Here is a 14943-nt window from a genome sequence, read left to right on the forward strand (position 1 = left end):
AAGTGTCATAGCTGCTTTCAGCGAAGATCCTTTTTTTTTTAGAGATGTAATGAGTACAATGTGAGTGGAGGCTGGGTTGCCAACTTCTGAACAGACCTGTGTAGCTGTTCTATTAACCGCTGTATTGATCTCCTGCAATTAACAGATGATCATCTCTAGTTCATGGGTAAGCAGAAATGAACGAGCGGTGTTTTTCTTTTTAAGTAACGCTAATGCATTAGCCTTTAAAAATAACACTCCAAGCTCTTCTAACAGCACCTCTGCTATAAATATTATGAATGCAGAGCAGAAGCTTCTTTCAACTATCCTTTTAACTGGATATTAAAGCACCCATGCTGAAAGACCAGTTATAATAAAATAATTGACCAAAATAAGGAAATTAAAATTATGGGGAGATCAAGTCCATCTTCAATGGAAGACATGGCAGAATCACATACCAAATGTTCATGCATTGTCATGGTTCAATGTACAAGAACACTTTTCTTGTGAGAGAAGGCAAAATGAATACAATACTTTGATACACGGTGACTCCTTATTTTATTCAGTTGGAATACTGTGAGTACTTTAAAAAAAAATAACCATGAATCCATTTGCAGTTAACCAGTTTGTGGTACTGCATTAAGAACCCTCTCCTTTCTGGGAATAGTTGCAAACTATTCAATGTGCCCAGAGCAAATGGTTGAGAGTCTCATTCAGATAGGTTTTTTAAATCAGTCGTTTCCAAAATTCATGCATTTCTTCATAAATTTGGCAGAAAGAGCTTGAGGTGTTTTTTTTAATGATGCAGCATATTGATGTACCCTTAGTTATCTTTCTCTTGCTTAATGGGATTAAATGTCATGCTATAATCCATATAACATCTGCAGAAACTCAGGCCCCTTCCACACAGCGATATAACATCCACATTGAACTTGATTATATGGCAGTGTGGATTCAGATAATCCAGTTCAAGACCAATATTGTGGATTATCTGCCTTGATATTCTGGATTATACGGCTGTGTGGAAGGGCCCTCAGAGATTTGATATGTGCTTTTCTGCTGTGGGCCCTCTAGTGGCACAGCGGGTTAAATCACTGAGCTGCTGAACTTGCAAACCGAAAGATTGGTGCCGTTAGTCCCAGCTTCTGCCAACCTAGCACTTCGAAAACATGTAAATTTGAGTAGATCAATAGATACTGCTTCTGTGGGAAGGTAACAGCGCTCCATGCAGTCACCCTGGCCACATAAACTTGGAGGTGTTTATGGATAATGCTGGCTATTCAGCTTTGAAATGGAGATGAGCATCACTCCTCAAAGTTGGATATGATTAAATTAAGTATCAGGGGAAACCTTTACCTTTTTCTTTACCTTTCTTCTGTATCTGATCTGGTTCCTTGCATACTTGTATTATTGATGCCGAAACACAATACATTGTGAGTCCATGTTGTAGAAAGAAGAATGGGTTGACTTGGATCCTGGGTATTTTCTCTGTAGTCAGTATTCTCTCTGAGAGTCCATCCACACAGCATATAACCCAGGATATCAAGGCAGAAAAATACCACACTATCTGTTTTAAACTGGGTTATCTGACTCCGCACTGACATACGTATATTCCAGTTCAAAGCAGAAAATGTGGGAATTTTATTTGGTTGTGTGGAAGGGGCTGTAGTTATGCCTTTCAGAGGAAACAGAACTAGCAGGGGAGGAGGACAGCTGCTCCACCGGCATCATGTAGGAGGAAAACATGTGCATTGTATACTATGTCCAAAAGTCACTTTATGCAAAGGAGGGACAAATGTATTAAGCAAGCAATGTGAAAACCATTTTTTCAAGTGGGGAACAAATAATAAAGAAGTTCATCCAAAATTCTTGTTACTGAAATACAGGGAGAGTTGGTAAGGAGAATAAAAACAGTAAAATCCATTTTTATTAATTAGTGTACAGTAGATAATATTATAAAAAAGATGTGCAGTGTATGTAATGGGCAACCAGCTTGATTTAGATTTAGTCATGTTTACAGTATACACATCCATTTCAAGAAGACTTAATTAAAATGCCTCATTTTTCCCCATCTTTTTGATTTCCACAGAACTACTCTATGGATGACTAAGTTCTCTGACACAATATCTATAGACAACACTTGACATCAGAACAGGACCATTCTCTCTGTCATATCAAATAAGAATGCTATAAATATGTCAACATCTCAAGCCATTGTCAAAAGAGGAGAGTAACATATCATAATGGCTAAGGCTGCATTTGCCTGTTCACCCCCAAAATAAGGAGACTGACAACAATAACTTGGGTTCAAATTGGGCAATTTTTATTAAAATTACCTATTTAATGTTTGCTATTCTGACTAGGGTGTGTCTTGAACTTGGTGAGTGGGAAAGCCTAGGTAGCATCCATACCTGGACTACTCCTCGGTGACTTGGGTGAAACACCTAAGTCCCCTGTAAAGTTACAACCGGGCAACCTCTAAGGAAACCTGGAGAAGCCTCCCTCAAGGTTATTAAGGCCAGATTCCCACCAATTTAAGGCCATTTGATTTCACCTCACCCCGTCCAAGTGATCAGCAGGTGAGTGTTTTTAGCTACAGGTCTTCACTCCTGAAGGGGGTGCCTTAGTTGTGCGCTGAATATCCAATCTTCCTCTCTATTTACACTAACCTATTTAATTGCCACACCATCCCAGCTATCCCTTAAAAACAGTATAGGGTAGGTGAAAAACCTTCCTAGAACATAGGAGAGGTAAAAATTCCTCTCCAGTCCCAAAAGGCAACCACGGATATACTATCACATGGGTGGGCATGGTGGGTTGCTGAACAGGCTCAGAATGAGCCAAAGGGGCTGAACTAAGCCATAGTCCAGCTCTTCCCCCTTTCTGGATGGTTCTTTCAAACCAACCATTCTCCTTGGAGGGGGGGAGGCAAATTTCTCTCCCTCCCCACTGCGCGGGAATGGAAAGCTCCTTCTTTTCACACATACTTTACAGGAAATCTGGTTGATTTTACTTCCAAATAACATACCAGTTATGTACAAGAATGATTACTGAATCACACACACACACATCATACACCAGACATAAGCTCGGAGAAGTGGGAAAACACATGTGAAAATAGTTGCTGAGATTATGTTTGTGTCACACAACACAGAGTATCTGAAGTCTTATATATAAAATGTGTGTCATTAACTTATATGACCAGCCTCTTCTTGTAGTGATCAATCTACTACCTCACCAGACACAGCCCACACCCAATTCCTATCACTTTAAAAGCAGAGTCCCACAGAGACCATCAAACGACACAAGACTTATTCTGGTGCTTGCTCGTGGAATTTTATCCTTAAAGTATAGAAATGGGAGGATTGTGAGATCAAGGAGGAACTGACTCCTCTGTTCTCCCTGCACATAGAAATCACTAAAACTGAGTATATTAAGACGGAATAGGAACTGTTGTTTTGTTTTGTTTTGTTTTATGTCAGCAACTTGATAAACTGCAAATTGCATCTGGTGTGAGAAAATTGACCATCTGCAAGGACGTTGCCCAGGGGACACCTGGATGTTTTATGTTTTACCATCATTGTGGAAGGCTTCTCTTATGTCCATGCATGGGGAGCTGGAGCTGACAAAGGGGCTCAACCTGCTCTCCCCAGATTTGAACCCCTGAGCTGTCCTACTAGTACAAAGGTTTAACCCATTGTGCCAGCAGGGGCTCCGGAACTGTTTTTAATTATCAATTTCCTTTGTAAACAGAAGGCCACACCAAGAAGATGATTTCGTCCCCCTGCTCCCCATTTCCTTGGTGGAATGAAGTCCCCGGTCATTGTTTTTTTCCTCATAAATGTCAATCCACTTCTATGATAGAATTGGTGAGTTATGCTGAAAGCACATTGGAAGTAGTATTCTGTTTTTTGTTAACTATATTATTGTAGGGTCATCATAAGTTGAAGTCAACTTGAAGGTAGGTAGCATCACAAGAAATGTTGTAATTAGCTTTCCATGTGTGTGTGATTTTTAAAACTTCTAAAGACTAGCAAATGCAACAATATGCTGTGCATATCCAGCCTCCAAGAGCAGAAGCTGACTCATTTGCAGCACCTGCATTTGGTGAAAGGGGATTCTTAGCAGATATAGCATACTTGTATGCTTGCTCATTTTACACACATACATTGTGCACTGACAGTTGTCACAGATGCAAGCACTGCTTCTGGTGAAGTAGCAGGCTTCTCACCTTGGTTTCAGTAGTACGGCTCAGGTGCATACCAGCTGAGCTTCCATGTTTTGATTGTTTGCAAAGTACTTCATGTTTTTGTAGAGGCTCCATGAAACCAGCAAAAAGAAGTTTGCTTCATGCAACAATTTATGAATACACTGTGCTGTTTACTTCCAGGAAATAGAATTTTCTTCCTCCTGCAAACGTTTCATGCAGCGATTTTCAGTCTTCCTTGTCTCCACATGTGGAACAGCTTGTCACTTTTAGACTTCTAAGTCTTATTCCATCTGGTACAATCAATAGTAGCTGTTGATTAGAGTCAATGAGGTTTCAGGCTCCATTTGCAAGTGTTTAATCTTTGTATAAAGTGTCTGTAACAACAAAATCAAACTTCTACCCTCTGGGAAATGCAAACTTAGGACACAGTTTCAACTGTGTTCTCTTATCAGTGAAGGGACAGAGGAATTGGGGAGTATTGTTTCTTCTGGGAAGGAATACAATTGGGTCTCCATATCCATGGATTCTGCATTCACGAATTCAACCACTCACAATTTCAAAGTATTTCCTTTAAAAATGCTAAAAGAAAAGCCTTGATTTTACATAAGGGAAACCATTTTACTATGCTATTGTATGTCATGGAACTTGAGCACCCATGGATTTTGGTATCCACATGGTGACCTTGAACCAAACCCTAGCAAATGCCAAGGGACTACTGTACTCAATGACGTCTAAACAGGAAATTCTCCACATTTCCCATTTCTTGCACCTATACTCTATGAATCTCTCATAATTTCTTTACCCCATCTCTCATTTTCATTAGTTCCTTCCACTGAATTTATGGAAAAGTTTTTGAATGTTCTAATAAACACGAAAAACAAAGTGCAATTATCTCCCACCTCTATTGTTTCTAAGTTCTTCCTGCCACCCCCACAATGAAGAGGTCTCTTCACCTTGTCTAGACAGCTGCTCATGTGTTAAGAAGGAAACAATCTAAAGTGTTCTTGAAACTAAAACAGATTCTCCACAGCAGCTCATTTGTTACAATGAAACATTATCCTCAAAAAATGAAAGCATGCACTTTGGCTAAGATATGCAAGATAAAAGGATTCCAGAACACTCATCAGGTTTACTTGCATTGCAGTTAAAGTGTATTTTACTATAGATTGCAATGGAGAAAAACCTTAAAATAAAAGTTGAAAGCAACATGAAATGACAAAAAATGAGTTGAACAATAAACTTACACCAAAGGGGGAGGGGAGATCAATCATGGCAGGTGTTAGTTTGGTAGTCTGCTACGAACTTGCCAAATAGTAAGAGAAATCATGCTTCTTGGTGTAAATTGTGGTTAAACTATGTTTAGTGAAGATCCTAGTCATCTCTTCTTCAGATTTTTATTTTGATAGAGGAAATGCCCATGTACAACGATGCAAAGATGACAAATTGGCACTCTGGACAGAGTTATCATTGCAGTACTATGCTGTAAATATATCTTCAGAGTGACTATAGCCATCTAGGTAATGTTTCATGAAACATATTCTTTTCCTCTTCATTCACTTTGGTTACGCATGCTTCAGATTTCTGGTGGAGATGCATTTGAAACCTACGTAGTAGTGGTAAGGGTTGCCATTCAAACCTCACCTGAAGATAAATGTATGAAGCATTGACATGTTGAAGTGGAGGAAGAGAGAATTATATATATCCAAATCAAGCCTGTGAATAAATTCATGTATTTTTGTTTTTGTTTTTGTTTTGTTTTTTTAAAAAAAAAACAAAACAAAAACCTTCAAAACACTTCCAACATTAGAAAAAAAAATCCAGGGGGAGAAGCACAAACACATAGGTTGAAGTATGTGTGTTTGTGTGTCTGTGCTTACACATTTTACACACACATGCACACATAACACACACACATTTCTGATGGCCTGTCACCTCAAGGATTTGCCTTGTTTGAAAACCAATTGAGCAATACAAATAGCCAAATGTGCTTCAATGAAAATGTATATCTGACTGCAGAAGTCCTGCAAAGCCATATCAAGATACAGTATTTTCATAGAGAATTGCCACAATCAATACCATGTGGTAAGGGCATATGTGAAGGCTTCTTCAAGATGATACCAAGTATCTATTATACTCATTTTCTAAGGCCAAAACAATATATTTGTTCATATAAATGAACAGCATAATTGAGAACAGTATGACTGGAATATCCTCGGGTCACTGGCAAGGAATAGTATCTGCGATGTGCAAGATGATGAATAGCGAAACCAATTGTCAATAATGATGTGTAGCAATGATTCAGATCTGTGTTATACCACATAGAGAGACATGAATGAGTTTCAGTAGAGAAGATGATAAACACTACAACTATGAATGTCAATACATATGTGAGGCCTGCAGCAATTATTCAAATAGCATTTTTGAGTTAAAAACAAACAAACGTATTTTGCTAGTCAACATTGAAATAAAATGTCAGTTTTCACTACAACTGTAATTTTACATCATATTTAGAATCATAGACTCATAGAGTTGGAAGAGACCTTATGGGCCATCCAATCCAACCCTCTGCCAAGAAGCAAGAAAATCAGCATTCAGTCACATTTCTTCTGGAAGAAATCAAGTTTTTTCAGCATTTTTTCTCATTTGTGGAAAAAATCTTCCAAACCCAAGCAATTTTAAAAGCCTATTCACATTTTGAACTTGTTCTTAGCAAAATTCACATGTGATTGATTTGCGCAAAAGCAATAGTTTCTACTCATTAAAGAACATTTTCAGCACAAAAATAATATTTCTATGTAGATATATTATTTTTTCTGTATATTAAAAACCCACATTTCTTGCAAAGAAGATGTTGTATTCTTTCCAAATCAATCACATGGAAATTTTTGTACAAAATATCTATCCTGTTATTACATTTTCTGTTCAGGGAACAACATTTCTCTGTAGATATATTATTTTCTGAGCAGAAATAGCCATTTTATATGCAAAGACGGCAGGTGCAAATGTTGCAAAGTATATGTCCCAAACTGCACAGATTTTTGTTAGTCTACAATTCTTATTGTAAGGGTTTCTTAAAATTTCAACCAATTTTTTTCCAATATTCTTTTAATCCCTAGGTTTCACACATTCTTATATAAGATTCAGTTGAACTTCCTTGCTCCTGGTAAAGGATTAGGACACAAAGTGACTTTGCCATACTGTTCTTCAACATATTGAAAAATGTTGGTATACTTTTCTCTTGTAAAATGGGTTTTTTCCATGCAAACCATAAAAATTGACCAAGGATACTTTAGGAATATGTTTGTGTGAATGTGTACATCATTACAGGATGCTGTAGGCCCCATTATTCTGTATTAAATTGTACCACTTTGATCACTATGTCACCAGTAGAATGGAAAGAGAAACAAGGCAACTCCAACAATGATGTCTGATTAATTCAAGAAAAAAACCTCCTTCCTCTCCCCTCCTTTTCCCCCTTTTTGCTTAAATAAAATGAGTCAGAGATATAAAAGGGATCTTGCTGATCTTTCTTTCATATCAATTTCTGCTTGCTTTGCTTTTTCCCACTCCCACTGTAATCTAGAAATTATAGCCCCATTTCCGATTTTTAAAACTCTCACTCACTTTGGCTAGAAATAACAACAGTACTATTGAATACAGGTTTATTAAACCCCACTGTGTTCAATAAATGCACTCTCAGGTAAGTGGGAATAGGGGTGCAATCTAACTGCATGATATGAGCCCTTTGGCTTCATTAGATCACCTAAACAAAACCAATTTTGATGGTTTTGTCTTAAGAAGTAAGATTGGTGATTATTTAAGAGTTAAGAGAAGCAATGGACACCACACATTTGTAATCCCCTCCTAAAGATCATGCCAAGTGCGCTGTGCTCCACTACCTGATTTTTAGAAAACAGATGAAAACCATAAAGAACCCACTAAAACCAGGATTCTTAATGTGCTAATTGAACTTGGTTTTAGATGGTTTCCCTGACGACGATAGATGCTTGCATCAAACTTAGAATATGTTGCTTTATTCTATTATTTCAAAGAGAGTTGTTATCTGCCTCAGGTATACTGTGGAAAAGGGTGGCATATGCATCTCTTAAATATTCCAGAAACATTAGGAAACCTGTTGGGGAGGGCTTTTAATCTTGTTTGTCACACATTTCATATTAGCATGTTTAAAGTATTGCTGTTTTAACTTTAACTTTTCAATTATTCTTGGCATAATGTAGCAACGAACAAAAAAAATCTGTCTGCTATCTTGGAAATATTGCAACCTATCATAGACAGTTAGAACAGAAATTTAAAGAATTAGGTACTGTAATATATGACAAGTTTGCACAATTTGTGATTGACCAGTCTAGCTCTACCAACCAATCCTGTATTGTGCCCGGTGCTTCACATTTTCCTGATATACAGGTTGAGTATCTCTTATCCAAAATGGGTCCAGAGGTGTTTGGGGTATGGATTTTTAATAGTTTGGATACCACACTCCCACTCACACACAGTGAGATTACTTGAAAATGGCACCCAAATTGAAACCCAAAATCCATGTATGTTTCATATACATACATGTTATACATACTTTAACAAATGTGCATGGAACAAAGTTTGTGTACATTGAACTATCAGTAAACCAAGTAGTCACTATCTGAGCAATTTTGAAGTATTTTGGATTTGGAATTATGGATAAGGGATACTCAACCTGCAATTGTGTTGGGTGGGAATCAAAAGCAGGAGGTTTGTTGAGCCATATAGGGTTGTTGGACTTATTTTAACTTGGTAAGTTACAAGCTGTGCAGCTTGACATATTGTGTCTATATGTCTACAGTTACATAGCCAGGAAAAGGGCAATCTATATTTAGTTTGCAAATGTCCTTAAGTCCCCCAGGTCTGCTTATCTCTTTGGTCTCTCTCTCTCTTTCTCTCTCTTTCTCTTTTCTCTAAAGTGCTCCCCACCCTCTCCCTGAGAGAATCAATGCCTGCTTCAGCATCTCTGGCTACCTGGAGGCAACATCCAAAATGGCACAGCACTACTTTCTTTGAAGACCTTCTTCCTTCCTTCTCTGCTGAGAAGGGCACAAGCATCCAAGAAGATGTGTCTTGGGATGCAGAGCCAAAGACTATACACAGATCCTCTCCACTTTTCCTCTCTTTGAATTGGTCTTCTTTGTTGTGAAGAATTTGGACATATTGAAAGAGATGGGCCCATGTCTTAATAGCTAGGCTTTGCCCTTCCATTTTTAAAAGGGTAAAATAAGACTCAAAACAAGAGCTTTGGCTGTCAATTGAAGCAGATATAAAAACCACATTTCTAAGTCTGCCAATCCTGAGTTAATCCCCAGAAGAACCAAATGACAATATACTTCTTCCTTAACAAGTAAAAAATTATTGAGAATTCAACATCTCTATTCCACAATAATATGCATTCCCTTCAGATAGGAATTCCCAGTCCCCTAATATGTAAACGTTTGTGCTGACGGATGCACGCTTGCTGTCTTTAAATTATTGGAAAATGCATATATTTGTACTATACTATCAATCCTGCAAGTTTTATAATAGTCTTTCATGAGTGCTTCACAATGCAGATCACATCAAGATTATAGTTGGTAAAGATAATAAGGGCAAATATCTTTCCTGAACTAGATGGAAAAGATTGGCTATTACTTAATCAATATAAGTCACCTTGCTTTGTATTCACCTTTAGGAGAGACATAAAAATAAGAAAACCCAATCACCATCTATATAAAGTCTAAAAGGAATAGAATAATGTCAAAATAGACTTTCAGTGAGTGTGCTTAACACTGTGAAGACATCTTGAAACTCTAACCCACAGAGAAAACACTCCCAGTAGGTATTTGTGGGAGAGATCCCACTACTTGTAAACTTGGCCCTACAGAATGGGAGAGAGCAATAAAAAGATAGCCAAAGAGATTCTAATCCTTTATTATCATGTTGGAGCTGGTAAGAAGAGGGTGGAAAAGGCCCAATTTTAATTCCGGTCCAAGTTTGCTAAATTCATGGGACCCAATGTGGAATTTTGAAGGTCTTCCTGTAGTATATACCACCTCTGATGCCACAGCTTCCCTTGAATCACTCCCGCTTACCAAGAATGCACACTTGTTTATTGACACAATTACCCTGAGATGGCAAGGACATGGCATGAGTTTCCCACATGTTCAAGACCTAAGCACAGGATTGAACCAACGCCCTTGCCCCTGCACAATAGGTCAGGGCTTGATAATGCTCCAAGTCCGTAGCTAGCCAGCTATTTTATTCTATATGATACCAAACATTTCACAGCATGACTGAAATTGCTTGGCACAAGATAGATTTTCAAATATCTAGTTACAAAGTGACGGGGTAAAAAGGTTATCAACAGGCATTTGTCAAGTGAACAAATCCATCTCAAAATATTTCTATTTGATTTGTATTAACTCATCCAGCTGCACCTGGGAAAAAAAGAAATAATTCATTGTCAGCCAAAAGACAGCTTAATCTTGGAGCTACTTTTCACTTGGGAACCCACCCAAGAATCAGCAGTAGGACATTTCCCTGCAGTTGTTGCCAGCTTAGACTGAAAATTTGTGTATGCCTGTGGCTTGAATAGATCTTGTGAGGAGCATTTGCAATAAATGGCACACAGAATGAAAATATTTCATGTAGTGCACTGCTGTTTGGAGGGAGTGGGGAGGGCAGTCACAAAATATTTATCAGCATTTCTAGAAACCTGTCAAGCATTAACTAGCACTTGTAACCCACTTTTAAAAAATGTAAATCCACTGTGGTGTAATATATCAAAGAAATAAAAATTAGAATGGTGTCTCAGGCTTGTTCTCATTCATGGAATAAATCCACATTTCTATACCACAACCGTAAAAAAATGGATGCATTTTTCTGTTCTCCATTCTATAATGAGCTTTCATCAGAACTGATGTGGTCATGTCAAAGATTTATTGGTGCCTCACTGGCAGGTTTAAGTAGTTTGCCCTTGCATTTACAAATAGCATTTGCAAACATCTCTTTTATCTACCTTTCCAATAAATTAGCAACGAATGGGAACGTATGACTCAGATTATTGCATAGATGCCATTATTTCCAGGACATCCAATGTTTTGATAAGATAATGTATGTGGATTTCTTTAACATACACACACACAAACAGACACACACTCTTGCATGATCCTAGAAATAATTTTATTTCTAGGATAGTAATTGGCATAGTTCTCAGCTGTAGATAAAAAGAAATATTAGAACACAAGTTTGTTCATGTTATTGACTTACAGCTTATACAGGGTTTTTTTTTCTTCCTCATACATTTAATTTAGTATGAAAATTTCAGACAAGGTTTGTGGCTGTGGCTGCAAACGTAAATGGCCTTTCAAAGTTGTGATGGAATGCCACTGCAGAAGAGAACTGGGCTGGGCAGAATATATAACATCCACGCATCTGCCTTATTTCTGTTGGCATTCCTGGTGCTTTGTTGGCTCTTGTACCGTCTCCATCTCCATGGTCAAACATCTGATTTACCATTTATCTTGGGGGGAAAGGGATGTAGTAACAGCCAGCAGAAGATTCCAGCAAAGCTCCTAATAGGTAACCTTTCTGGCAGAAAATAACCCATCTGGCTGGCCTGTCTGAACAACAATAGCTCACCCTTCAACCCAACATGCAAAGTCACACCTGCTGTGGTTAATGACAGTTATGACTCTTCCTTAATTTTAAACTTTCATATTGCAAAATAGCACTTTTATTTCATATAGTTTAGAAGAAGATTTGTTTGGCAGTTAAAACACACACAACACAATTGTTTTCATTCAATTTGTTAGTCTTACATGGAACTATTCATTGTGCAGTCATGGTGTGAGTTCTGGAGAGAAATTAGCAGAATATGTTCTTCAAATGGTTTCTGTGAACCTATATATATATATATATATATATATATATATATATAGCCTTACATGCCTTGTCAGGAATCAAGTTTCAATGCTCCTAAGCAAACTGTATTCATGACGATGTTAGATGTATCGAGAGGTTTGGCATAGCCTATCAAAACTCATCTGATTTCTCTCCATTCGCAAATAAAGCTCCAGATGTTGGTTTGCTTGAAGTCAGTGCAAGTATAGAACATCTCAGGAAATCATTAGTCAATTGTCAAAACATTTGCTTTGTTGTGCAAATTTTTAGACTTTAATCTCAAGAGGAATGTATAGATTTACTTTGGATATTTGTTTGATCAATATTTCTGTGGCCAGTTTAATGAAAGCTGACACTCTCATTTGGACATAGAGAGACATTTTAGGTATCTATTACTTAGTTGAACAACAATAAAAACAACAACAAACCATATCTGGTTGAGGAATGAAGTCTTTTAGAAACAAAGTTTGCTAAGTGACTGGTCATGATCATCATCTAAACCCAAACAAGGCACAATTAATTATGCAATCATATGGCTGTAAAATAAAACCTTCTTTCTGAGTTTAGCACCATTTGATAATGGCTATAAATTGATCACAAAAGTTGTTCTGTAGTTTCTATGGGTGAAAATGTTTGCCAAATAGCTCCTAAGTTATATTCCAATTAAAATTGCTCATTGATTTAGCTATGATACCATATGGTTGTGAGAAGAAACAATTCACATTTTTGATCTTTGATATATTTTTGAGTGCCTGGAACCCTTCATGAGAATTGTATTTAGGTGCCACCTTCATAAGCCAACAACCTTAGGGCACTTCCTGTTCTCCTTATGGTCTGAAATGGATATATATCTCATGTGGCATTGCAGTGTATATTGTGAGGTAGTATATTAATTGTAAAGTTATAGAGAAACTAAAAAAAATGTTGTCTAACTGCTTGCATAGCTATTGCAATGAATGATGTTAGTAGGGTTAGTGTCACCCATTGCTGTAGTGGGAGGAAGCCCCTGGTAGCTGGGAGTTGGCATCAGAATCTGGAAAATGCTCCTCCCCACCATACACACACACACACACTTCCCCAGGAAGCTTAGCCAACAATCTGCTGTTTTTCCTCAAAGCAGATCCACCATGAGTTGACCAAATGCTACTGGCATTACATTAACAAGAGGAAAGGTGAGTCATTTTACTTATACTGAAGTCCCTTCCCAATGTAATTGTTCCAGTAGAAGCCCCTGCCCCTGCCCCTGCCCCCCCCCCCCCCCAAATGCACACGATCAGTGATTTTCATTAGAAAAATGTTGAGGATTGGGTTGATGCCTAATCGGCACCAGGAGCTGCAGAAAGAGAGGAGAGATACCCTGACAGGGGCTAGGACTGCCTGGTAGAAAGAAGGGAGGTGCGGATAATAGCTTGTTCTTGCCAACAACAGCAGGTAAATGTTTAAGGAGAATACTCCTATGGATGAGACAGTAGTTTTGCTCTCCCCTCTTTGGTAGCAGCAGTCAGTATGGCCTGCATACAGAGATACCTTCACTCTCCTAGTGACACCACTTATCATTCTGGATGGAATGGGGCAGGGCTTTGAAAAATGTCTCTTTTGGATTTCAGTTCCTAGAATCTCTTGGAAGCATTTTTTGAAAATGGTTTTCATTGGTTCTCTCATAGCAAGAAGGAAATTGCTAGAATTACTTACGGTCTTCTTTGAGAAGAAAATTAGTGAAGAACTGCATCCCTAACTGCCACTGCCACCACCTTTGCAGTAATGAGAACTGCTGATAATGAATGTCCTGAGCTTTCAGAATTCTACATGAAGATGAAGTATTTTTATTTGTTTATAAAGCTACATAGTTACTACTGACCATCCCATGCTCTTTCAGTCTGGCTACATCGTGGCTTCTCAACTCTTTTAGCTATTAACTTTGATGACCAATCAGTTGGTCTTATTTCAGAATTAGTTCTTTTAATATTTACATGTTTACCTACATTTTAAATGAAAACAATTCCTTCTCATTACATACATACTATCCTAAAATCAGTTTTGTGTGGAAGTTTGGGAACATTACTCACGGTATAGGGAGATAGCATATTACAATTTTTCATCTTCAGGTTAAAGGTTACTAGAAGACAGATACTGTACAACAAAGCAATCTTCAAATTTGATCACTTTTAGGAATATCTAAACAATATCTTAAAAATAAGAAGGGTACAGATTTTTTTGCCTTTTGTTTTGCTCTGGTTATGAGCACATAAAATGTTACCTCACTAAAGTGAAGTGGGTGGGGGTTAGTTGTGACCCGCACATTTAGGAGCATTAAACGTATGTCACTGTTAAACACATCAGTTGCAATTCAAACCAACTGTGTAAAAGTGGAATGCATTCATAATGTATAAAGTTTGATGAAGTGGCCCAAGGGACACATAGACTCTGTTTGTTAGTTGGTTAACCCCAATTCCAACATAATATTAGCATCAGAAAGCCGTGAAACAGTGAAAGTTTTTTGTTATTAAAAAGAAACATATCTCATAAGAAGTATGCCACAGCATTGGCTGTTACAGACCATTCAACCAGTTGTGCAGTTACACAACTAAAATTGCATTGCATAGTTCACAAATAGGTTTCTGTGAGTGCAACACCTTTTGTGCTACTAAAATGGTACCATTGAATGCCGGGTTTTATCTGTTTAAATATTCTAATCACATTTTGATGGCCTCCTGTTCGTAAAGGCTTTTTATCCCACCCCGCCCTAAAGTAATAAGGAAAGTAAGAAAATATGATTTGCAATTCAAGAAAATATTTTATGATTTGTGAGAAAACAGGTCTTCACCATATCC

At 37.7% G+C, this 14943-nt stretch overlaps 1 protein-coding gene across 10 annotated transcripts in view; it reads left to right on the top strand.

Moving 5' to 3' along the window:
- The window catches only part of PCDH9 (protocadherin 9), a 913990-nt gene that overhangs the window by 274593 nt on the left and 624454 nt on the right, over positions 1–14943 (top strand). The window contains exon 3 of one of the 10 annotated variants that reach the window (XM_060769398.2): positions 9145–11018. The exons of the other annotated variants lie outside the window; for them this stretch is intronic. Within the exon in view, the coding sequence (XP_060625381.2) occupies positions 9145–9165 (21 nt within the window). The 3' untranslated portion in view covers positions 9166–11018. Of the gene's footprint in view, positions 1–9144; positions 11019–14943 lie in introns of those variants that run through there. 10 annotated transcript variants of the gene reach the window in all.

This window comes from Anolis sagrei, chromosome 3 (assembly GCF_037176765.1).
Source record: "Anolis sagrei isolate rAnoSag1 chromosome 3, rAnoSag1.mat, whole genome shotgun sequence".
Lineage (NCBI taxonomy): Eukaryota > Metazoa > Chordata > Lepidosauria > Squamata > Dactyloidae > Anolis > Anolis sagrei.